Source organism: Equus przewalskii, chromosome 1 (genome assembly GCF_037783145.1).
Source record: "Equus przewalskii isolate Varuska chromosome 1, EquPr2, whole genome shotgun sequence".
Lineage (NCBI taxonomy): Eukaryota > Metazoa > Chordata > Mammalia > Perissodactyla > Equidae > Equus > Equus przewalskii.
In genome coordinates, this window is record NC_091831.1 from 183,372,805 (window position 1) to 183,395,770 (window position 22,966).

The following is a 22,966-nucleotide window of genomic DNA, read 5'->3' on the forward strand; positions in this document are numbered from 1 at the left end:
GAAAAGTAGTGTTTGAAAGCATCTTAAGATAGGAGCCAAGTGTGAAGGGTGGAAAGGTCTGAAAGCTCCCCAGTCAGGGCCTGCAACACGGCAACCCCAAACCAGCAGAACCAAGTTAACTAGGCTATAGAACTGGGGGGCCAGGGGTGCAGCCGGCTTCTGGTATGTCTGGTGTCAGCTGGCTCCAACAGAATCATCAGGAAGGGTCCCGATTTCTCTCTTGGTTTCTAGACTCTGCTCTCCTCGGTGCTGGCTTTTATTTTGGGATAGCTCAAGGCTTATTGCATCCTTAGCTTTAGCTTCCCCAGAAAAGCAAAATTGCCTCTTATCCAGGAGGGCTCTGTGGGGTTAGCCTGGGTCATGTGACACCCACCCTTAAACTGTGGCTGGTGACATGAGGCTGTTGGGCTGGGCTTGGTCATTGGGCAGCAGAGGGGGTCAGTGCAGCGGCTTCTTAGATGAAATTTGGTCTTTGTCAGATGGTTGGCAGAAGGCCTGATGGAGGACAAGTCATAGCTACTATTGTCCGCTACATGGGCAGATGGTGAGCAAACACAGACGCAGCAGAGCATGCTGCATCCAGAAAAGTCCGCTTCCGTAAGAGAGCAGAGGGCGGCCACGGGCGCGTGCAGAGGTGCGTTTCCACTTGGCCGGGCGGGCTCTGGGGAGGCGGACGGTGGACGGTGGACGGTGTGCAGCTCCACATTAGGAGAGTGCTGTGCCACCAGTGTTGGCCCAGCCGTGTGGGCGGGCTCTCAGAGTTGCAATTATTTTTGCATGTGTCTATCATATTACGGGTAAGTGAGCAGCTTAAGTGCACTTTATCAATTTATTTGCCCCTAGTCCCTAACAGAGTACCAGCGTGCATCCCAGACACCTGGCAAACACCTGTTTGCTGACTGAATTGAAAAGTGAATCAATGTGTCGAATTTTGCAGAGAAGTCACAGAGGGGGAAGGGAAGAGAATGTAAAAGTATTGAGGATCTTCTGCACTGGGTTTTGTTCTAGAGACTACATATGGGGCCTCAGCTTTGGGTTAAATGTGGGAAGACTTTCAAAGCAACAACTGTATTTAGTATTTCGTGTGCTGTCCCCTGGGGCGTCTCCAGGATCTCCTCTGCTATGTGGCTGCTGCACTGGGACCTGCGGGCTCTCAAAGGTGGCTCCTTCTCTGCTTTGTTCTGCTGTTACATTCCGCCAAGTCTCTGCCAGGAATGCCTCGCATCTTATTCAGGTCCCACAGGAGTTTTTGGTAGGAGCAGCCTCTCGAGTCTTGTCCAGTGACTTCTCAGCCCTTCCTGTGATGCAGGTGGGGTCTAAGGAGGAGGCGAAGGCAGGGTGGGACGTGAAAGTAGATGATGGGCACGCTGCTCCGCCTGGAATCCCTCCCCTGTGGCGGTGGGGGCTTTTGTCTGCGTGTCCTGGGCCACCTCACCTCCTGTTTACGCAGGACGGCCTCTCGTTTGTGAGGAGTGACTGGTCTGAATTCCCAGAGGAGCAGTTGAGGCCCCTGCTGGGGAGACGGCTTCTTCTCGCCCTCGTGCCCGTGCAGCATCTGGTTCGGCCACCACCACAGGCTGCCCAGTGGGGAGAGTCCTCATTTACAGAAGGGATACTAACATTCAGAGTCGAACTTGCCCAAGGACACACGGCTAGACAGGGGGCGATTCCTTAAGAGAGAAACAGAACGTTGGAGCCCAGTGAGTAGAGGGTGGGCGGTGGATTTAGAGCCGAGCTGGGGTCCCGCAGCGCTGCTCCCGCCGCCCACACGGGCCCCTGCTGCTCCTCCCGCTCCCTGGACCCCCAGGTTAACAGCCAGACGCTTGCTTCAGACAGAGCAACAGACTGACTGCGGAGTCAGACACTTCCTGAGAGTGAAAAGAGAGTTGTCAACAGGAGAATTTTCTTTAAATCCTTCTGACAAGATTTAGAAAGAAGATGGCTATTTTAAAAGCACATGATTGTACCTACATTCACAAATGTCAGTGAAATCCAAAGACGTTCTCTGGTTAAACATTTATTATCTGTGGGAGTGGGGAACTTGTTTTTCCTGTTTTTCCGTTTCAGGAGCCCAGGCCTCTGTTCGAAGTGAACTCGAGGCCATGAAATGATTCCTCGCTCGCTCGCTCGCTCTCTGAACATCAGTGTAGAGGGGCTCGTCTAAGTTTTGGTTTATAAAACGCGCTGTTTGTAGCTGGAGCCCCCAGCACACAGCTGTGCCGTGTGTGCAGCACGAGCGGGCTTCCAGCGCCTCCTGAGGGAAGAGGGCAGGGACTGCACGGGACACACGGCCTGCCTGGTTGTAGACGTCACTCCGGCAGTGATTTCTCAGAGCGGCGCGGAGCCAGCGCGGGCCTGGAACCAGACTGCTCCGTGCTGGACTGCAACAGATTAACGAATCACAATGAAAGTTAACTCTGAAAAGCCACCCGGGTGTCCGGGCGTCCACGAGCACTGGCCACGGAGGGTTTACCAGCCGGCCAGTGGGGCTGCAGCAGAGCGACAACACGAGGCAGTTTGCTGACCGTCCCACAGCGACGCCTCTAAGAGCCACATCTCTTTTTTCAGGGGTCTTAATTTTGTTTTGCGAGGAAGAAATATCATTGTTTTCAACCTTGTGAACAGTAAAAAGTATGAACTTATTCTTCATTAGAGTGAGGATATTATAGGTAAGCAATAAACGTTTCCAAAAATTAAGACCAGCTACTTAGTGTTCATGACAATCTTTTCCATCAGTTGAAAGCAGAAAGGCCTTGAAAGCTTAATATAATGCAGCAAAGCACATGCACCACTTCACAGGGGCAGGGCGGCGCAGACACGAGTCAAGGCTCTGGCTCTCGCCTTGTCTGCGGTACAGACACAGTCAGCCTGAGGGGCCAGCGGAGCCCAGCCCCTGCCTCATGGAAAAGGAGGCAGCTGCCACAGAAGCGTCTGAGTGTCCTCTTGCTCTGTGAGTCAGTACATCTCAACTCTGCACACCGTTGTGTGGACACAGTCCCCGACTGCGGGAAAATGACCTGCTGCTGTACTCTGATCCGCTGCTACCAACCGGCCTCAGCTGAACAGAGGGCAGAACCACAGCAGGAAGCAGCCCAGGAGCTGGGAGGCTACCCTTGGCGCTGCAGCCGGCAGGCCCAGGCGCCTGCACCGTCTGGTGAGGATTTCCTCTCTACCGGCCTTGGAATGCTCATGGAATTTGCTTCAGAACTGTAACAATGAAGCAGGCAAAGGTTTGTCTTCTGCCGTATTGTCTTTTTCTTTCTAAAATTGCTTACTTGTTCAAATACAAGTCCTGCAGAGCCGGGTTCTCAACCTCCTCCCAACCCAGGTGCCATTCCCACCATGACCGGGAGCCGTTTACATGGGTCCGTATTTGCAAAAAGGTACCCAGAATTCACACTGCAACACAGATCAAATCGATTTCATTGCACACACTTCCCCAGGCCCCACATGTCAAGTAATGCCCCCAACGGTCATCACAGCATCTACTGAACGCTGACCACGTCCAGCACCTAAGGGCACTGCATGTGTTAAACTGACTTAATCCCCACAGCAAACCCTGAGGAGATACTATGAGGATCCTCACCTTACATACGAGGAAGCAGAGGTACAGAGAGTTTAAGTAACTTCCTCAAGGTCACACAGCTAGTAAATGCAGAACTGGGACTCAAATCCAGACATCAGGTCTCACGGCCTGTGCTCTGACACTGTTTTCAGAATGCACGTGAGAAAAAATTGTTGTAGAGATTAATTTGCTCTAACATTTTTTTTTTTTATTTTGAGGAAGATTAGCCCTGAGCCAAGGTCTGCCGCCAATCCTCCTCTTTTTGCTGAGGAAGACTGGCCCTGAGCTAACATCCATGCCCATCTTCCTCTACTTTATATGTGGGACGTCTGCCACAGCATGGCTTGCTGAGTGGTGCCATGTCCACGTCCGGGATCTGAACTAGTGAACCCCGGGCCGCCAAAGTGGAACGTGTGCACTTAACCGCTGTGCCACTGGTCCAGCCCTGCTCTAACATATTTTTTTTAAGATTGGCACCTGAGCTAACATCCGTTGCCAGTCTTCTTTTTATTTTCTTCTTTTTCTCCCCAAATCCCCCCAGTACACAGTTGTATATTTTTAGTTGTGGGTCCTTCTAGTTGTGGCATGTGGGACGCCGACTCAAGTGGCCTGATGAGTGGTGCCATGTCCGCGCCCAGGATCAGAAGTGGCGAAAGCCTGACGTAAAAGCCGCATACCACTCTGGTGAGGAAGGCACACTGCTCTGAAAACTAATTAAAGTTAATCAGACGTTTCAAGGGCTCAGATGTAAAATCATGCGTAATATAAAAGGTTCCTTTCAAGGTGAATTTACTTTTCGGAACTTGAACTAATTTAGCCTCTTATACGTCCGTCTCTCTCTCTCAAAGAAGATACCGATAGCAGAGAGATGGTTTATGAGTTACAATTTATGTAGCTTTATGAATGACACTCGAAAATTCCAAAGGTCTATCCGAATGCAATGGACAGAAGGATAAATCAGATACAATTAAAAAGAAACAAAATCCAGCTTCGCTCACACTGTTACGACGGTCTGCAAGCCCGTCTGCTGAGACCCAGTCCCCTAATGTGACCGTACCCGGAGGTGGGGCCTCTTGGGAGGTGAAAGGACATGAGGGTGGAGCTCTGGCAAAGGGGCCGAGTGCCCTGTCAGAGACCCCAGGGAGATCCCGCGCCCCTCCGCCATGGAGTTACATGAGAGACAGCTGCCTGTGAGGACGCGGGCCTTGATCTTGTTCTAACAACCCAGCCTCCAGAACTGGGAGTGGCAAATGTCTGTCGTTCATAAGGTACCTGTCTGCGGTATTTTGTTACAGCGGCCTGAACGGACTAAGATAACCGTGTTATGCTTCGAAAGGAACTCACGATAGGTAGGTTGATTCTGTAAAGTCTCATTTAGTTCATCTTTAAAATGCAAGTGTGATTCCATTTCAAAATATTTTAACAGCTTCCTTGCTATTGACCCTTCAAAGACAAGGTCAGGCAACGCCATCTACAGGGAACCTTTGGGACAACAGTCATAGTTCCATGACCCAAGTCTTCAATGAAAACGCTATCAACAGTCTGAGTTAATATTGTATTTGGCATCATTTAACAAGGACACTTTCAAGGAAAAGGGTAAGAAAAATTAAAAAGGTATGCTGTGTAAAAACCCCACTAACAGTCATTCTGGATTATTAATACTTCTGAAAATAACTAAGAATAACCTAACTCCACTCCCAGGCTCACCAAACGTGACCCGTGGACCCGCGGTTATGACCCGCAGTAGAGGAGACTCCTGTCATGGGGACACGCCTGCGACAGTGCTCTTCCAGCGACTGAATTCCCCTCTCCTTGTTGCATCACCTCTGCCTTCTGGGCAGATTCTCTAAATTTCCAGTATTTCAATAGTTTCTAGAGCCCAGCCCTGTTTATTTTAAAGCCTCCTATTTCGTAGGTTCCACGTGGCTTCACAGCTCTCCCTCCCCTGCAGTGGCGGCCCACTCTCATCGCGGACGGTGCACCTTTCTATTTCTCCTCCCTCTGCTCTCTCCCCTTGGAAGTCGATGTTAGGTTTCCTTATTGCAATGGTTCTCAGTTTAGGCTAAACACAAAGACTGTCTGGAGCTCTTTAACAAAAATACCGTGCTGCTGATTTCACTGGGCTGGGCTGGGGCCTAACAGGGCTTCTGTTTGCATCTGCCTTTCCAGGTGATCCCAGGTGCAGCCCCGGCTGAGAAACACTGACTTACGGAGGGGGCTCCCTAACTGGCTGTAACTGCCTTCCGCTAAGTGGCCTATGGGTTTCACTGTGCACAGTGGCAACCTCCCCTCGCCTGGAGGACAGAAGGCTCGTCCCTCAGCACTGGCAGCCCCTTGAGATTTGAGTTGGCTGTGTTCTGGCTGATCCCCCAGCTGGTGGCATCACACCTTGCTCATCTGTTGCACCTGCCTTTTAACATGCTGCCGGAGTCCTCCAGCCCCCAACTGGCCTATCACCTCTCCGGCTGGCAGGATGCACCTGCAGAGCCTCTGCTGACAGTCCCCAGGTTACCTCTCAGATCCCATTCTCATGCTCTGCAATAAAGCAACAAACGCACTCATCTGCTGGGTACACGCCCCCACCCAGGTGGAAAGAAGCTGGTCTTCCCTTCTTGGAGGCATCCTGAATCTTGAATTATTCCCCTGGCCTCCCTCCTGGGGTCTCTGAGTGCAGATGCAGTTCCCTCCCTCATGAGAGCCCAAAGGACCAAGCCCCACTCCCCAAGATGCTCTCCTCAAGGGAGTCCTTTGCCAGGCCTGCCCAGGCTTGGGGGCGCGGCCAGTGACAGGGCGTGCTGCAAGAACTGGCACCCTCAGCGAGGGCTGCAGTGCTCCCTGTCCTAAAATGGCTCTGTGATCTTGGGACCTGGGGACTGGGCACCTGTTAACTTCTGTTTTGGCTTTATTGCAGAATAGGAAAAAAAAATCCCATTTGACCTTCTCTCATAAATCACTTAACTCTTTAAATTAGTAACTTAGGTCAGTTCCCAGACACAGACAGCAATGAACAAATGCAGGTGACTTAGGAAGGAGGTGATAAGCCGAGTCAGGGAGTGGGGAGTGGACAGGGAAGGGGAGGAAGCACACACAAGCACAGGTGTGATTCTGGTGACGGCACAGAGGCTGACCCCCAGGAGGCTCTGGCGCACCAGTCCGAGGCACAGGAGCCGTATGACATTCGTACAGGGATGTCAAAGGGAGGAGGGTGAAAAGGGGCCTGTGGAATCTGGGTGGACAACTGCAGCTGATCGATGTCAAGCTCACTTTTACAAGTTCCATAAAGTCATGGAACAAGCTAGAAAGTGGTCATTTGTCCTAAGACTTCACTAATAAAAGCTGGTGCTACCTGTAACTAACAAAGGATCATAGATCGAGGCTACACTAACTGCTTAGTAAACTGCTTAATGGAATGCTAAAGGCGTACGAACAAAGCACTTTGAAAAGGAACAGCAAAACAAACTTTAAAGACTGAAGTAAGCCTGAAGGAAAGAACTTTCTCTTGACTTTGATCCTAAATTTCTCTAATTAGGGCTGCTTTTGCTCTTTCTGGAAAGCAGTCACCTGCTTTACATGTTCATTTTCTTCAAAGCTATTTCTGAAACATTCACAAAGTCACAGGATCTCAAAAACGATGTTTATTTTAACACATAAAACGTGCCACCACCATGCACCCGCGCCTGTGAGCACAAGAATTCCGGCCAGGTTCCACTCCTCTTCAGAACCAGCGAGACTCAAGTCCCTGACAGACCAGCCTGTGCGCAGATTATCACACCTAAAACAGACTACACAGAATCCAAATCATTTGGTGAATGTGTACAGAACCACATTTCAGTTATTTAAAAACCTTTCTCTGTTTCACGTAAACCAGTTAACACCAGAGATTTCAGCCCCACTTTCCTGGAAGATATACACGAGGGAAAGTGCATGAGCCACACAAGTGCACGAGCCTGAAACGGGGCTTTTGTTCTCACTCCTTTCTCAAATAAAAATCTTGTAAACCTACCTCGGCCCCCTCCCGATCTCCTGATTTCACTTTCAGTCTTCCCAACGCACCCAGTATCAATGACTCTCTAACTCACAGAGACATGCATGGTGGAGGAAAAGAAAACTGTGGCCAACGTAAGTACACAAAACAATATTTTCAGTATTTCTTAAGTAAAAGAACCCTTAAATATTAAAGCTATCTTAAAAGCAATGAAGTGGAAGATACATATGACAAAACCACCGCATAATTACGTTACAATGAAAACCCCCTTTTAAATGTATCTATCTTGAAGACAAACTAAAATGTACTGGTTTGAGTTTAAACATTGTTACGCAGTAATAGACAACCCTTTAGAGATCGATCAATTTATCTCTAGTTTGCTGAGGAAGCGGCAGGTCAACCCCGCTTCTCCGCTGGCCTCTGGCAGACTTCAGGCTCACCTCAACACCGATTTTATTTGAGGAGGGACTGACATACAGTGCTGCTTTCAGACAGAACTTGATGCCGAGCTAAAAGTAAATGAAGCCGGATTTCAGGCCCGCAGGCATCTTCCTATCACAGCCAGCCCGTGGTGGTCGTCGTCTATATAGCGGGTCTTGAAGGACATGCTGGAAAAAATCTGTGAACGCAATCTTCCCATGCTGTTTTCACATGCTCCATTCACATCTTTAGCTTACCCAGGTTGTTAGAGGCTTGGGTGAGATGATTAAAGTTTTCACGATGGAAATTTCTGCAGGAAGAAAAAAATTGATTTCTTATCAGAAGTTAAGTATTTACCAGGTACTTAATACTAGGTAATAGACCGAGTAATGGCTAAATGCAATCCCAATGAACAATCATGCATAACGCTTAGAGATGGTTTTTTCCACTGATACCTAATGCACAAGCAACCAAAGAAAACACAAAGACACCAGACATCGTCAAAATTAAAACCCCTGTGCTTCAGATGGCTTACTATCAAAAAAATGAGGGGCCGGCCTCCGGGCCGAGTGGGTAGGTTCGCGTACTCTGCTTCGGCGGCCCAGGGTTTGGATCCTGGGTGCGGACATGGCACTGCTTGTCAGGCCATGCTGAGGTGGTGTCCCACATGCCACAACTAGAAGGACCCGCAACTATAATTTACAACTATGTACTGGGGGCATTTGGGGAGATAAAAGCAGGGGGGGAAAAAAAAAAAGATGACAACCCCCAGGATGAGAGGAAGTATTTGGAAGTCATGTGTCTGCTGAGGGTCCAGTATCCACAATACATAAAGAACTCTCACAACTCAACAGTAAAAAGACAACTCAATTTAAAAATGGGCACAGTATGTCTGCAAAGATGTACAAAAGGCCAATAAGCACATGAAAAGATACTCAACATCATTAGTCACTAGGGAAATGAAAATATACCACAATGAGATATCATTTCATACCTACTAAGATGGCTATACTCAAAAAAAGATGGACAATGACAAGTGCTGGTGAGGATATGAAGAAACCGGAACCCTCAGACATCGCTCATAGGAATGTAAAATGGTACAGCAGCTTTGGAACAGTTCGACAATTGCTCAAAAAGTTAAACAGAGTTCCCACATGACCCAGCACTTCTACTCTAGGTATATACCCAGGAGATTTGAAAACATTATGTCACACAAAAATGTGTACAGAAATATGCATAGCAACATTATTTATTACAGCCAAGAAATGGAAACAACCAAAATGTCCACTGACTGGCGAACGGATTGATAAGGTGTGGTGTATCCATACAAAGGAATATCATTTGACTATAAGGAGGAGTGAAGTGCTCCTGCACGATACAACATGGATGAAGCCTGAAAACACTGTGCTGAGGGAAAGGCGCCAGACACAAGAAGCCACGGAGTGTGTGGTTCCATTTATATGAAATGTTCAGAACAGTCAAATCCATAGACACAAAGTAGATCGGTGGTTGCCAGGGACTGGCAACGGGAAGAAAGCAGGAATAGGAAGTAACTGCTAATGAGTATGGGGTTTCTTTCTGGGGTGATGAAAACGTTTGAAGTTAGAGAGTGGAGATGGTCGTGCAACTTCGTGAATGTACTAACCACCACTGAATTGTACACTTTAAAAGGGTGAATTTTATGGTATCTCAAATTTTTTGAAAAAGAAATGATTCTTTGCGGAAAAAAAAAAAGTCCTTATATTTAGGAAACGAAATCTTCATGCCTCAAACAACTTCTACTTTTAAAACTACACAACAGCTTCAGCTAAAACTGGATCCTTTAAGGCATAGGGCATTTTTTACGTGTCTTTCTATCTCCAGCACCACGCCACATAAAAGTCAGCTGACCTGAATTACTATCACACTGCTCTTCTTTCCTTATGGTCCTACACCTAGTCTCGATCCCCAAATTACAGGTTATTTGCTTTTGGCCAGAACTCACATAATCAAGAAACTCCATCACAAACAAATTCAATCAAAGCAAAGATAACAGAAACAAGCGGGACTTCTTATATTCTGCAGCCTTAATTCATAAAATCGACCATATCCCTGCCTTACACAGTCACATACACAAAAGAGGTGCTGGGGACACACAGACAGATGGGACACAATTCTTTCCAGAGGCTCAAACTCTAGGCATCGCAGAGGCAACCTGCATAAAATGCAGCTGTTATAACAGGTACAGAAAGCAACAAAAAGGCGACATACATCAATTCTATCTGAGTGCATTTTTCTTTATTAGATAGATCGGCCTTGTTATATTTTTTACTTTGACTATTAAAAAAATCTGAATGGTTGGGGCTGGCCCCGTGGCCGAGTGGTTGAGTTTGTGTGCTCTGCTGCAGGCGGCCCAGTGTTTCGTTGGTTCGGGTCCTGGGCGCGGATATGGCACTGCTCATCGGGCCACGCTGGGGTGGCGTCCCACATGCCACAACTAGAAGGACCCACAACGAAGAATATACAACAATGTACCGGGGGGCTTTGGGGAGAAAGAGGAAAAAATAAAATCTTAAAAAAAAAAAAAAAAAATCTGAATGGTTGGAGAAAGTTCACAAAGGTCAGAACTGGTATTTTAAAATCTCTGAGAAAACAAAACCTTATAAACAGCTAAAGTATTGTTGGAGGTAATGCCCAATTACAAAGTAATTCACAGCCGGACGGCACCTTTAGAAAAAAGGCGTGCTGTGTTGTAGAGGAAGAACCCGAGGCCAGGAAAGAGATCTTAACAGTGAGAGCTGGTGCTCAAAGCCAGTGTTTACCCACACCAGAATCAACGTCTACACCACACACGGGCTGAGACAGCTGCCGGCTGATGAAATCTCCCAGAGGATGAAAAGCCCAGAATGTACTTACCGATTTTTTCTTTCTGATGTATAAAATATGAATATCTTCGCTTCGATATTCCTCATCATGTTTTTCTAAAGGAATTTTTTCAAAGTCAAAGTCCAGTTGAAGGAGCTATAAATTTAAAAGAGATATACTTCAAGTTCAATCGCAGAAGCTATCCTGAGGGACAGTCAGAAGGGTGATTGCCTCTGGCGGAGCACTGACGGGGAAGGGGCATGTGGAGCCTCTCAGGTCCTACAGACAGAAAACGTTCCCTATCTTTATGTCAGGCAGTGGTTGCTGGGTGTACACATATGGACAACTGAGCCCACCACTTGATATACGTGCATTTTACATGTTTTAACTCAACTGAAACTGTATAACACAACATTTTCAACTATACAGTTTCAAAAGTTAAGATTCTTCATATTCAAGAAAAACACGAAAATAAAAAACCATTTTAGCATATACCTAAGAGAGTCTTATAATTACTTTCTCATTTAACAAAAGCAGTCCTTTCAGTGGATAAAACTGCAGGGCTGTAGAGACGTACCCTCAGGGAGTCACTTGTAACGTGACAGATTTTTGCCCATAAAAAGGGTCTGGGGGACCACTGGGGGCAGATGGGTGAAAGGTACATGGGGCTCTATGTACTACTTTTGCAACTTCCTTTGAGTCTTTATTTCAAAAGAAAAAGAAAAAGAAAAACCCCTGAAAATAAATAGAATATCTTGGTCAAAGCTTTTATAAAGATGTAGAGGAAAACACAGAAGTAAACCATACCACATTATCATGTTTCTATGATATATTCTCCAAAAGTAATACATACATCACTATTATGTTCCCAAAGGCCAGCATCATGTTTAATAAAGAAACACTGGACACTTTCTCAGAAGAGACAAGGTGTCAGCATTATTATTTTACATTGTTCTGCACATACCAGATCAATTAACGAGAAAAGAAAAATAAATAGATGATGAGAAAAGATGAAGGGCAGGCTGTGAAGGAGCCTCTCCTTGGGGTCACAGGAGAGGGTTTCCCACTCAGAATGACCGCAGTGCACTTGCACACATCACAGAGCCCTCCTGAAGCATGGGCACTGCAAGGACAGACCGAGTGCAGAACTCACCTCAAAATATTTTCTCTCGATTTCCGGATTTTTTCCCATCGTTCTTTGTTCATAACAACATATAATACAAGTCTCAGATCCACTGAGATCTTTTAGAGTTTTCAACAATGGCTCCAAAGACTGTTGAAAAAGGAATACGGTTTTTGGGTTTTTTTTGCTTTAAAGATTTTACTTTTCCTTTTTCTCCCCAAAGCCCCCCGGTACATAGTTGTATTTTTCAGTTGTGGGTCCTTCTAGTTGTGGCATGTAGGATGCTGCCTCAGCATGGCCTGATGAGTGGTGCCACGTCCGCGTCCAGGATCCAAACTGGCAAAACCCTGGGCCACCAAAGTGGAGTGCGCGAACTTAACGGTTTTTGTTTATGACTTTAAAAATTTTATATTTTTACTATAAAAAGGGGTAGGGGAGGTGGTGGGGGTAATTATAACTCCCCTACAATTTATCCATCTTTGAATCATCCAACAAAGTACATGCAGTCAAAGCTCTCTAACTAATGATTGGTAAACTCCTCTTAACTAATCAACCATTGTATTGATTTCAGTTTCCAAAGAAAGGATTCAAGTGAATGCATTTTGGAGTTCCCATGGGAAAACAAATGGAATTGACTTCACTCTTAAAAATTTAACTTTATTTAATCTAATTTAATTTGGGATTTAAACAATCAACAATTTACCTACAAGACACGTCTGATCCTAAGGAACATAAGTTGGCTCAAAGCTCATTATTTAGAAAATGGGTGATGTCCACAACGCTATACAAACTGCCGTTTAAAGAAATCATTCTGAGTCTAATAGATCTTGCTATAGAATAATGAATTCTTTACAATGCAATTTAATTCTCAATGTCACAGTTAACATATTCACTAGGAATAGCTAAGTAAAAAAAAAAAGTAGAAATCTTAGCTTTTCATAATAGATCCAGATGGCCAAATCCTTTTTTTTTACAGACGTCTCCAGTAAAAAGCACATGGCACTTTTCTCAACATGCTTCACAGGCCTGCATGTTAATCACGATTAACGTGTGGTCCCTGGGACCTTTACTCTCTCTTTACTGTGTTACCAACTATAGGACAAATACCTCGCGTTCAGAAACGTTGAAATGTGAAGAGATGTGTGCTTCAGAATCCAGGAAACGCGGCAGGTCTTAAGGAAGAGACTGCACTGAGTACTCACCTCCTCGTAGTATATGCAGTCGGCCATCAGTATGTAGTCCGGAGGAGAAGGAAAGTCTTCTGTTTCTTCCCCCCTTAAAAACGTCAACCAAATATTTTACGTGTTGCTTTAATAATGTAAAAGATTCTTGTTTTGTACACAACACCCGGAACGTCTCCTTCGTATTAAGCACGCTGCAGTGAAACGCAATTTCAAGCGGCCTACAAGGGCTATCTGGAAACAAGCGGAAAGGCCATACAAACCATTTCAGTACCTTGGCTTGAACAGAACCGGTGACGAGATGCTTGTTCATGTTAATGTTCCTCTTCAGCAAGTCTTGCAACTCCTCCAGATCGGTGACTACGACGTCCGCCCTGTAAGACGACGCGGTCGGCGGGGAGGCGGGCCCCGGGGTCGCCCGCCCCGGAGTCTTCCGGCCTCGGGGGTCTCCCGCCCCTGGGGTCGCCCCGCCCCGGGGGTCTCCCGCCCCGCGGCTTACCCGAGTGTGGCGGCCATGAGCCCCACGGCCCCCGTGCCCGAGCCCAGCTCCAGCACCGACCGCCGGCTCAGCGCGTGGGCGCCCTCGCCGGAGAACCCGGGCGTCTCCAGGTATTTACAGAGGACGATGGCGGCGTCCCACACCACGCAGCCCACGCCGCCGGAGCCGTACTGCTGGAGGCGCAACTCCGTGCCATCTCGCTTCTCCAGCACCCGCACGAAGTTCTGCAGCAGATCCTCTACCGGGGCCTCCCGGGCGGCCGCCATCCCGCCGGCCCAGCACGCGGCGCGCGCAGTGACGTCATCACCGCGCCCCGCCCGCGGCCCGGCGCTTCCAGGAGGCGCGTGCGCAGAGAGTAGCCCGGAAGGCGGCGTCCTGGGCGGGGCCCGCCGCTGGGCGCCTACTCCCCGACTCTCCCCTGTACGAGCGTGGCTTCGCGAAGGGACAGCGCACGTTACTCTTCCGGGCAAAGCTAGTTCTATAGTCTGCTCTTTAAAAAAGAAAGCCAGCCTCGGAGCGTCTCCACCTGGGTGGAGCCCGACTGACGCAGTCGCCATCGGCCCTAAATCCAGGCGGCTTCCCAGACCCCACCGAGGACGGCTGTAACCTGCTCGTTAAGAGTTTTCTGGAGCGCTCCTGATTGCTCATCCGAATGCACAAAAATGGTGGCTGGAGGCTTGCTGATGGCGTTTAAGAGTTAAGACAGAGTTATGCCTCTAAAATGTACATCACTTAAATTCGCGGGATTATGTAATTTAAGTTGCACAAAATATTGAAAATGTGTGTACATATTTCTACAGAACTCAACAATCTTCCCCCCTCGTTACTTATAATGAAAACACATTTTAAAAGTCTTTTAAAAAGTAAGACTGGGGTGGTTTATTAATCTTGTTAAGAACTCTGATACAAAGCACAGTAAAAGGCCACAGACCAGTCAATAAACCACGTGGCTTGTGGCTGTTTCACAACCGCTGCTATGCACTATCAGCAAAACACGCCCTTCTTCACTTGGAAGGAAGGAGTCCAAATGGCAAAGAAAAGTTTTACTCACTTCTCTGATTAAAAAGTTTAATAAAGCTTTAAGTATCTGCTGGTTTAAATATTACCAATCTAAAAAAAATGTTAAAAAAAAATTTTAACACAACATTTACAGAGAAACTTAGTAAGTTTTGAAGGCAAGGCAGTTGGTTCTTATGCCATAAGAAACTTTTCCTCTGAATTTATGAATTAGTAAAGTAGCAGATTGTATTATAGGCCTCAAGTCACTTAAATTTATATAGGTTACTAGGATTATCTTTAAATATACAATATAAACAAAACTGTACATACACGCGGCATATTAACTTTGTTTTCCAAAACAATAGGCAACTCATTAGCTAAAGACACCATAGTCTGCAAAAACAAAAGGCACATCTGAGTAAGATACATGCCCTTTCTTCCTCTATGATTGGGTTAGGTAGTCTTTGTTTACATTTTGACAAAATAATAAACACAGTGCATTCTATTATTTTCATTCTATGTTTCATTTTTGTCTTCAGCAGCAAATTCTGGCATTTAAGACATGGCATTAAAGAGTTTAAGAACAGTGGGTGTTATTTACAATTGTCCTAGATGTAAAAACTAGAAGAATTAGAAGATGGTCAAAGAAGTTTAAAAATTAGTAACACCATACACCCCCTATATCTGTGTAAATTCACTGCCTTAAAAAGGCAGCTATTACTCAAATTTGAAAAATTCCACAAATGCACTATCCCCTTTCAGTGCAATCAATGTCACCTTAAACCGTATGTTAGCAGAGTCTACAGTGCAAATAGAAATTCTTTATACTGGCCTTTTGGCAGCACTGAGGATCCAAGACAAGGCAATGCTACTGATCACCTGAGGATAATGGTAAAGGACTTTTGTATTTTTATTTTTCCAATTTTTAAAAGCTTATTTGATCAGTAGCATTTTTGTAAGAGCATTATTTGTAAAAAGTACTAAAATACTATACCTTTTTTTGAATAAATTAAAAAAAAACTTTACAAATACCATTCCAGTGTCAATGACTACATATGGCTAAGGTCATTGAGGAGTTTCCGCGTTTTCTAGCAAAGACAGTCTGTACATTGGGGGGTGCGAAAGCTCCCGTTTGTAAGTCTTTGGTGGCAGTTTTGGTAGGTGAGGGCTTGAATTCTGCCTTGGTGGAACAGGGGGAGCTTGAGGATAAGTGAGATTACTGTGACTAGAACTGAGCACACAGCATCGACGTGGCACCCGTGGAGACGGTGTGCTGGGAGGAGTGTTGGGCGAATCTGGTCGTGTGCTAACGTCTCTGAACCAGTCTGGATCTCTGTGAAGATGTCCCAGGGGAGGTGGCTGAAGATTAAACGGACAGTTTATAAAGTGTTCTGGAGGCCGAAGGGGAACCGGTGGAGGCGTGTCAGGAAGAGGCTCTCTGGGCGGCGGTGGAGGTGGGCTGTGCAGAGACCCCTCAAATGCACCAGAAGGAGCGGGAACTCTGGGTTTCACCTTTGGAGGAGGAGGTTGTCTTGGTGGAATAGCAGGAGGGTCATCATCAGATTTCATATTTCCCTCAAAAAAAAAAGTAATTAAATTATACCTCTATTCTTCCTGAAAAGTCTGCAAGAAAAAGTTTTTAAAAGACTGAAAATTCTTAGGTGCCAAGTTAAATCCAGAGGCTTAAAACAGGTTAATCTGGTTTAATGATCAGATTTATGAGTAAATTATTCTCAGTTTAATTCCGGGCCCACTTCAATATTTTTATATATGAGATGTTTTAATTGAAATCTTAGAACATAACGCCTCAGATTATCTTACTTCGGATGTACATTTCATAAACTTATGCATTTTAAATATAATAATAGGCAAGCGAGTGAAAAGAAGACACAGCTTTGCAGACGTGAAAGGACAGGATGTGAAGAGGACTCATGCTGGCTTCTGCTTTCCAGCCATTTACTTCTAGCTTCTCCAGTGAGGCTTAGGGTAGTGCTTCTCCAGGTGGGATCCAGGGACCAGCAGCATGAGCAGGAAACTTGTTAGAATGCAAATTCTTGGGCCCCACCCCAGACCTACTGAATCAGAAACGCTGGCAATCTGGTTTTAACAGCCTTCCAGGTGATTCTGATGCAGCATAAAAGTTTGAAGAATGCTTTGAATACTAAAGTTCTTTCCACCTTTACCAGAAAGAAAATGTACTTCTTCTGAGTTATCTGTGAATCTGCCCAGCCTCTTTAGAAAAAGCGTTATGAGGATTAAACAATTATTTAAAACATTTTTCAAATAAAACAACACAAATATTTAAAAACCATATTTATAAGAACAAGCACTATTCTGAAGATTCACAACTCTGAACAAGTTGAGGCAAACCTAAGTCCCGTTGACTACCTTGGGATTCGAAGCATCGTGATCAAACTTCTTCCGAGGAGGAAGCGGAGGAGGAATCAGGGGCTCGTCACTTAGTTTATGTAAACTACCGCATGAACTGAAGAAGGACTCTGGAGGTAAAGAAGATGAGTTAATCACAATTCACAGTGCAGTCATAAGACAAAACAATTTCAATCTGCTGTAGACTCTGTCAGACTTGGTTTATCTATCCTCTCCATTCAACCGTAAGCCCTCTGAGAGAAGTGTGTATTTGTTTTGTATCCCTAGCACGTAGCACAGTGGTTGTGCCTGGCACATGGTAGGTACTTTAGCTAAAGGAAGACATACTATTTAATTAAGATTAATAATGAGATTCTGCTCCCTGAAAAGCCTTTTTTTCTAATGTAAAACAAACAAAACAGACATATTTGTATAAACTGTAATAACTCCCAGAGAAAGATCTTCCATAAACAGAGACCATGCATCTTGCCAGCAGCTAGTACTGGGTACACTTGTATGCAGGTAATAAAAACTCCATCAAGGAGACCAGACGGTAGGGCTGCGTTACATGACTCTTCCTCTTTGCAAGTCTCTCATTGATAACGGACGTGTTATATAACCACATTAATGGAAATTTACAAAATAATAGGGTACTAGGGGAAAAATTATCCCTAAACATGCTAACGAGACACAGAATAAGAAACTATTTTCATTTATTTCATTTTTCATATGATTAAAAATACCTGTAATTATGGACCAACTCCCTATTTGATCTCTCTCCATACACAGTTATCATAAAGGCAGTGGCCATATCTTGTTTATCATTATACTGAGACTGGGTTCACAGGAGCTAGTTGGGAAAGAAGTTGATGAGTTTAATTTTAAACACACTGAGTGTGAACTGCTTCTGGGACATCCAAGTAAAGATGTCAAACTCATTACTCCATGTCAAAAATTGCTGTCCTGCTCATGACTGCAGTCACCTCAGGGGGTCTTGTTGGCTCAAGGTGCTAATAGCTGAAACAAACAGTATGCCCCTGGGTGCTAGCAGATGGTGTGGGGAGGCTGGAAAGAGCACTCCCGGCTGTGGATGTGTGCCTGTTGCCTGTCCAGCATCCTTGGCCCTGCCTTCGGGAGAACTCCTCTTGGTGATGGTGAATCCATCCCATGTGGTTTAGTCGGCCACGTCTTCCCAGCGCACCCCAATTCCAGTCAAGAAGTGGGCATGGCACTCAGTTTCTCACCTCACCATGATCAGATTTTCAGCAGCCTCTCTTTCGCGCACACAACCAAGTGCTTCACTGACAGCTGACCTTACTCCTGAGCTCCAGAGACAAGGCCTGATTAGACCAATCCGAGTAATGCCACTCCTGCAGCCAGAGGGACTGGCTTAGCCGTGGCACACGACCCAATCCAGACTAGTGAAATTTCAAAGGGGGTTTGTTAGGGGCTACTGAAAAGGAAGTTCCCTGTTCTTCTGGAAAAGCCCTGTGAGTCTGTCTCTGTACCTCTCTCTCCTCCTCACCTGACTGAACAAAGACGCACACACTTTATGGCTCCTGCCACCACTCACAACCACGAGGGCAAACAGTCTCAGATAAAGCCGACAATCTGGGCAAAACAAGGAAGAGTCAAAAAGAAACCTGGTCTTTAGTAACACCACTGAGCCACTGAATAAACCATTCTTAAGGCAGCTTGTCTCTACTTCCAATCATGTGAGTCCGAATGCTTTCTTATGGCTTAAGTCACACTCCGCTAGGTCTTCTGTTCCTCACAGAAGCAAACACACTCCTGGAGGCAGAAAATACCTGAATGATGCTGGGACAGCTGTGAGAGTTTCCGTGTCTTACTCCACAATCACACCACTTAACCACTGTGTCATGCTTCTCCCAGCAAGCACTCAATAACCCTTGCTGAAGCATGAATACCATTTTATTTTCTATCAAGAGCATTTCTCTACAAGATTACAGTTTTTGCGAGCATTTTAAATAACTTCAGTATTCCACACTAGTGACTGTAGGATCATTTACTAAACGATTTCTATAATGTTAGGAGAGAAGAAAATTAGAGGATCAATTCAGGATGTACAGCATGGGAAAGAAGCTCCAAGAAGGGAGTCAGAGAACACTGTGTGGAAGAAATTATTAATACATGATACAAGGAACATCTTCTAGAAATCAAAGACATCAATCTCTAAATTTAAAGGCTCATTAAGTACATGCAAAATGAAAGAAACGAAGGCCCACATCAAAGCGGGTCATCGCTAATGTGCAGACCATTAGGAAAAGAGAGATCTTAAACGTGTCTTGAATATATTGTGGCAGAGACTACTAACTGTCCCCCAGTGTACCCTTCCCTTTGCTCCTTTTACTAATAGGATCCCATGAATTTTAGCAAGACAAAGGCTGCCCAGTTGGAGACAACATTTCTTAGCCTCTCTTGTAGCTGGGTGTGTCCAGGTACTCAGTTTGCGCCAATGGCATGAGAGCAGAAGTGATGTGTGCCACTCCCAGATCACGTTTTTATAACAAAGTTCCTTGCCCTCCACGTTCCTATAGGTGGGAAAATGGTAACAGCTGAAGCAGTTACTCAAGACTCAGAAATGGAAGCCACATTTTGAGAATCCTGAATTGTCCCGCTAGCTTGAAAACCCTGTGGAGCAGAGTTGTCACCTGCTCTGGCTATAGTGAGAAATAAATTTCTATTTCATTTAAGGGACTGCATTTTTGGGTCCCTTGGCTACAGCAAGTATCCTCTGGCTTTAAAAAAAAAAAAAAAAGACTGAGAATGTACAGTTATTGACAGAAGGATTTTTGTCTATTTTGTTCAGTGCCATATCTCTTGCCCCTAAGAACAGAGCTTGCACATATCAGGCATTTAAAAATTATGCATGAATAATTTATAAGTGAATGATACTGGACTTCTAAACAGCAAGTATGAAAGCTAGAAGACAGCGGGAAAATGCTTTCACCATTCTGAGTGAAAATGATGTAAAATTCTAGACCAAGCCAAGTTTAACAATTAAATGTATTACATGTTCAGAAATGCAAGAACTTAAAAACTTTATATCCTATGTATCCTTTCTCAGGTAACTACTGGAGGACGTGCCCCTACTGAAACAGGAGAACATATCAGAAAGGGGATAAGGAATCCAAAAAAAAGGACCCAACGGAGGAGAGAAGTGAAGGGAATTTCCAGGATGACAACAAAACAAAGTTCTAGGATGACAGCTGGGTCAGAGACCGAGACGGCAACCGGTCCAAACTGGAGCAGGACAAAAGGGCACCAGGAAGGTTTCCAAGTTAAAAATCCTGATAGCTTCCTTGAGTGGCCTGACCTTACAGAAAACTGTGCTATGAAAGGCTGCGGGAAGACTGAGCAGCAGATGTTTAAAAACTAACAAACAAAACCTAAGCATTAATGAGCTGTTACTCATTGCAGGAAACAGCTGGACAAGAAGGAGGCACAACCAGAACAGCCACTGCCTGACTGGCAGGGAGCGGTGTTTCCCCAGCCGTGGCAAGTACACTAGGCAGAGGGAAGGGTGAGAGCTGCATCCACCACAACAGAAAGTCAGCAAGCACTGTCGACAACTAACGATCCAAAGAGAGAACAGCACAAAAACGTCATCTCAAAATGTGCACGTGTCACTGGAGAACAGGGAAGGGGTGGGCAGACATGGGGTAGGGACTGTTGTTAATTCCATTTAGGTGTTTTAGCACTATTTGCCTTTTAAACTCTATGAATCTATCACTTTGACAAAAATTTAAAAATTAAAACAAAGTATAGTAATTAAACATTTAAAAGAATAAACCTACTTTCTCAGGAGATGGGATTCTCTTGCTACTATCTAAATTATATACATGTTACCAGGATAGAAGCAGAAGTCCACCAGACTGGGAGAATTACTCCTGAAGCTGCTGTGCCCTTTTTGGGTTATTTTGTTTTAAACAAATGACCATAGAGAGGTGACAGCATTTATGTCATAAATTATGAAACAATTAAGAATGACAGAATGGTGTTTTACTAAAAATAGTGCTGTAATTAACTAAGATCATGTGAAGAAACAAGTGCTTGAGGGCGAGCCTGGGAGCCTGACAAACAGTTAGTAGAGGATCCCCAGGGGAGAGTGACCTGGACGGGTGGGGAGAGGAGAGGCAGCTGACTTGAGGTTACTGCTCATCCTGTGCCAAGCAATGTGCCAGGTGACCTACAGAGGCAGCTCATTTGATCCTTAACAAGTTTGGGGATGCTAAGCAATTTCTTCAAGGTCACACACAGCCCCTAGGACATACATAGGTTGTAAAATTATGAAGACAAACTACAGTAAAGAGCACCCGGTTATAAGTAAATAATTCAATTTATTTATAAGAATTTCAGGGGCTGGCCCCATGGCCGAGTGTTAAGTTCGTGTGCTCTGCTTTGGCTGCCCTGGGCTTCACTGGTTCGGATCCTGGGCGCGGACATGGCACCGCTCATCAGGCCATGCTGAGGTGGCATCCCATATGCCACAACTAGGAGGACCCACAACTAAAAGTGTGCAGCTATGTACTGGGGGGCTTTGGGGAGAAAAAGGAAAAATAAAATCTCAAAAAAAAAAAAGAATTTCATTCCTTAAATTTTTTAAATGTTGCTAAAATCCAAAATACTCATAAACAAATTTAATTAACTCAATTATTATCTTTACAGTCATTTCATTAGAATCAACTCAAATCCTTACTTACTTGAGTGTGGCAAGAGGACTGGAGCAAAGATGCTATTGCTGCCTATTGCAAAGAGAAACATTCATTTGAAAAGGAAGGTAATAGGCATGATTTTATTTTTAAAATATATTTGCATAAAGTCACATATATAATAACACATACAAAGTACTGAATTTCATCATCTTTTGCAATGCTAGTTTTTAAAGAAATGAATCCGGGACTCTTTGTATCTGGAATGTTTCTCCTTTCTTAGCATAAGTAGTTCCCTATCACAGTCTCTTTAAAATTTCCTTCACAGAACTTATCTGCTTGTTTTCTCATTCATTGTTTATCACTCCCCAATGTAGTATAGGGTGCAAAAACCACTAAATAAATCTTTGTTGAAGGAATAAATTAGAAAGTAATATGCATAAACAATGCACAAAAGATGCCTTACTCCCTTCATGTTAATCAATCACTATTTTCACACGTAGATGTCACTTTTCACACCAATAGAGTCTGCAAAGAATTCTACAGTTCCCTAATTAAAATGCGAACAATGATCTGAAATGCAAGGCTCCTTTTCCCCAAATGGTTTACATCAAGCACACACCACAGGAAGCGCTGAGGTCCACGTCTGGGAACACACTGAGGTCTGAAGCAGCAGACGCCGGCGGGGTGGACGGCGTGTTGGGAGAGGTTGGTGCCGACACTGCTGATCCCAGCTCAGCCTCAGCAATCCGACTAAAGCTGATTTTACACGGTTCTCTTTCTAACGGGGTGGGATGACCTCGTAAAGTGCCTGAGGTAGAGCCATGTCTGCCCGTGTTAGGCCTTATTCCAGGAGATTTTAAAGAGAAAGTTGATTTCCTAGGCTGGGAGAAGCAAACATAATTACCATTACTAACTTGCATTTTTATGACTCAGCGCTACCTTACTAATTCTTAGATTATAGCTACAATCTGCAAGGACAGTCAGTAACATTCTACAAGACTTTGAGATTTGACTGGCTTAATTTTAAGATGAACTCCAACAGAAGTAAACCTCTTTTCATACTCAGAAATAAAAATCTTGAAGATCTGTGTGAAAATAACTTTCTGCTCCCCAAACACTTGAACCTAAACTTCTCCTTCAAATCACCAATGTCAATTTTACAAATATTTACTGTGGACACAATCTATGCAACATATTATACCAAAAAAAAGACCTTTTTTTGTTCCTAATAGTAAGTAAGGTTGGTCACTTATTCTACAATGGCATTTTAGTCTTTGGAGAAAACCGCTAGCACTGTCCCCATCCTC

The 22,966-nt window shown here is 44.9% G+C and overlaps 2 protein-coding genes and 1 long non-coding RNA gene across 11 annotated transcripts in view; 1 reads left to right on the forward strand and 2 right to left on the reverse strand.

The window, feature by feature from the left end:
* Nucleotides 1-2,067: 2,067 nt before the first annotated feature.
* On the forward strand, nucleotides 2,068-7,673 carry LOC139078145 (uncharacterized). 2 transcript variants are annotated; one of them, XR_011530952.1, is made up of 3 exons: nucleotides 2,068-3,230; nucleotides 4,992-5,161; nucleotides 5,735-7,673. It is a non-coding gene; the product is annotated as an uncharacterized lncRNA (long non-coding RNA). The 2 variants fall into 2 exon arrangements; XR_011530951.1 differs by lacking the exon at nucleotides 2,068-3,230 and adding an exon at nucleotides 4,664-4,914.
* On the reverse strand, nucleotides 7,186-13,960 carry VCPKMT (valosin containing protein lysine methyltransferase). Of its 6 annotated transcripts, none has more exons than XR_011530938.1 (7): nucleotides 13,618-13,941; nucleotides 13,382-13,492; nucleotides 13,140-13,212; nucleotides 11,968-12,087; nucleotides 10,866-10,970; nucleotides 7,991-8,280; nucleotides 7,186-7,347 (listed from the first exon to the last, which is right to left on the reverse strand). XR_011530938.1 is itself a non-coding variant. In XM_070588781.1 (7 exons), exons 1-6 carry the CDS (start codon nucleotides 13,881-13,883, stop codon nucleotides 8,266-8,268), a joined length of 690 nt encoding a protein of 229 aa, XP_070444882.1. In that variant the 5' UTR covers nucleotides 13,884-13,941; the 3' UTR covers nucleotides 7,186-7,347; nucleotides 8,228-8,265. The 6 variants fall into 6 exon arrangements, 4 of the variants coding, with proteins under 4 accessions (XP_070444882.1, XP_070444875.1, XP_070444892.1 ...); XM_070588781.1 differs by having other exon boundaries at nucleotides 8,228-8,280; XR_011530943.1 differs by lacking the exon at nucleotides 13,140-13,212 and having other exon boundaries at nucleotides 13,393-13,492; nucleotides 13,618-13,930.
* Nucleotides 13,961-14,471: 511 nt separating this feature from the next.
* SOS2 (SOS Ras/Rho guanine nucleotide exchange factor 2) overlaps nucleotides 14,472-22,966 on the reverse strand; it is an 88,563-nt gene continuing 80,068 nt past the window's right edge. For all 3 annotated transcript variants that reach the window (XM_070588767.1, XM_070588758.1, XM_070588764.1), the window contains 4 exons: nucleotides 22,279-22,540; nucleotides 21,708-21,749; nucleotides 17,005-17,114; nucleotides 14,472-16,191 (listed from right to left, as the gene is read on the reverse strand). In XM_070588767.1, coding sequence (XP_070444868.1) covers nucleotides 15,682-16,191; nucleotides 17,005-17,114; nucleotides 21,708-21,749; nucleotides 22,279-22,540 — 924 coding nt within the window. In that variant the 3' untranslated portion in view covers nucleotides 14,472-15,681. The remainder of the gene's footprint in view (nucleotides 16,192-17,004; nucleotides 17,115-21,707; nucleotides 21,750-22,278; nucleotides 22,541-22,966) is intronic.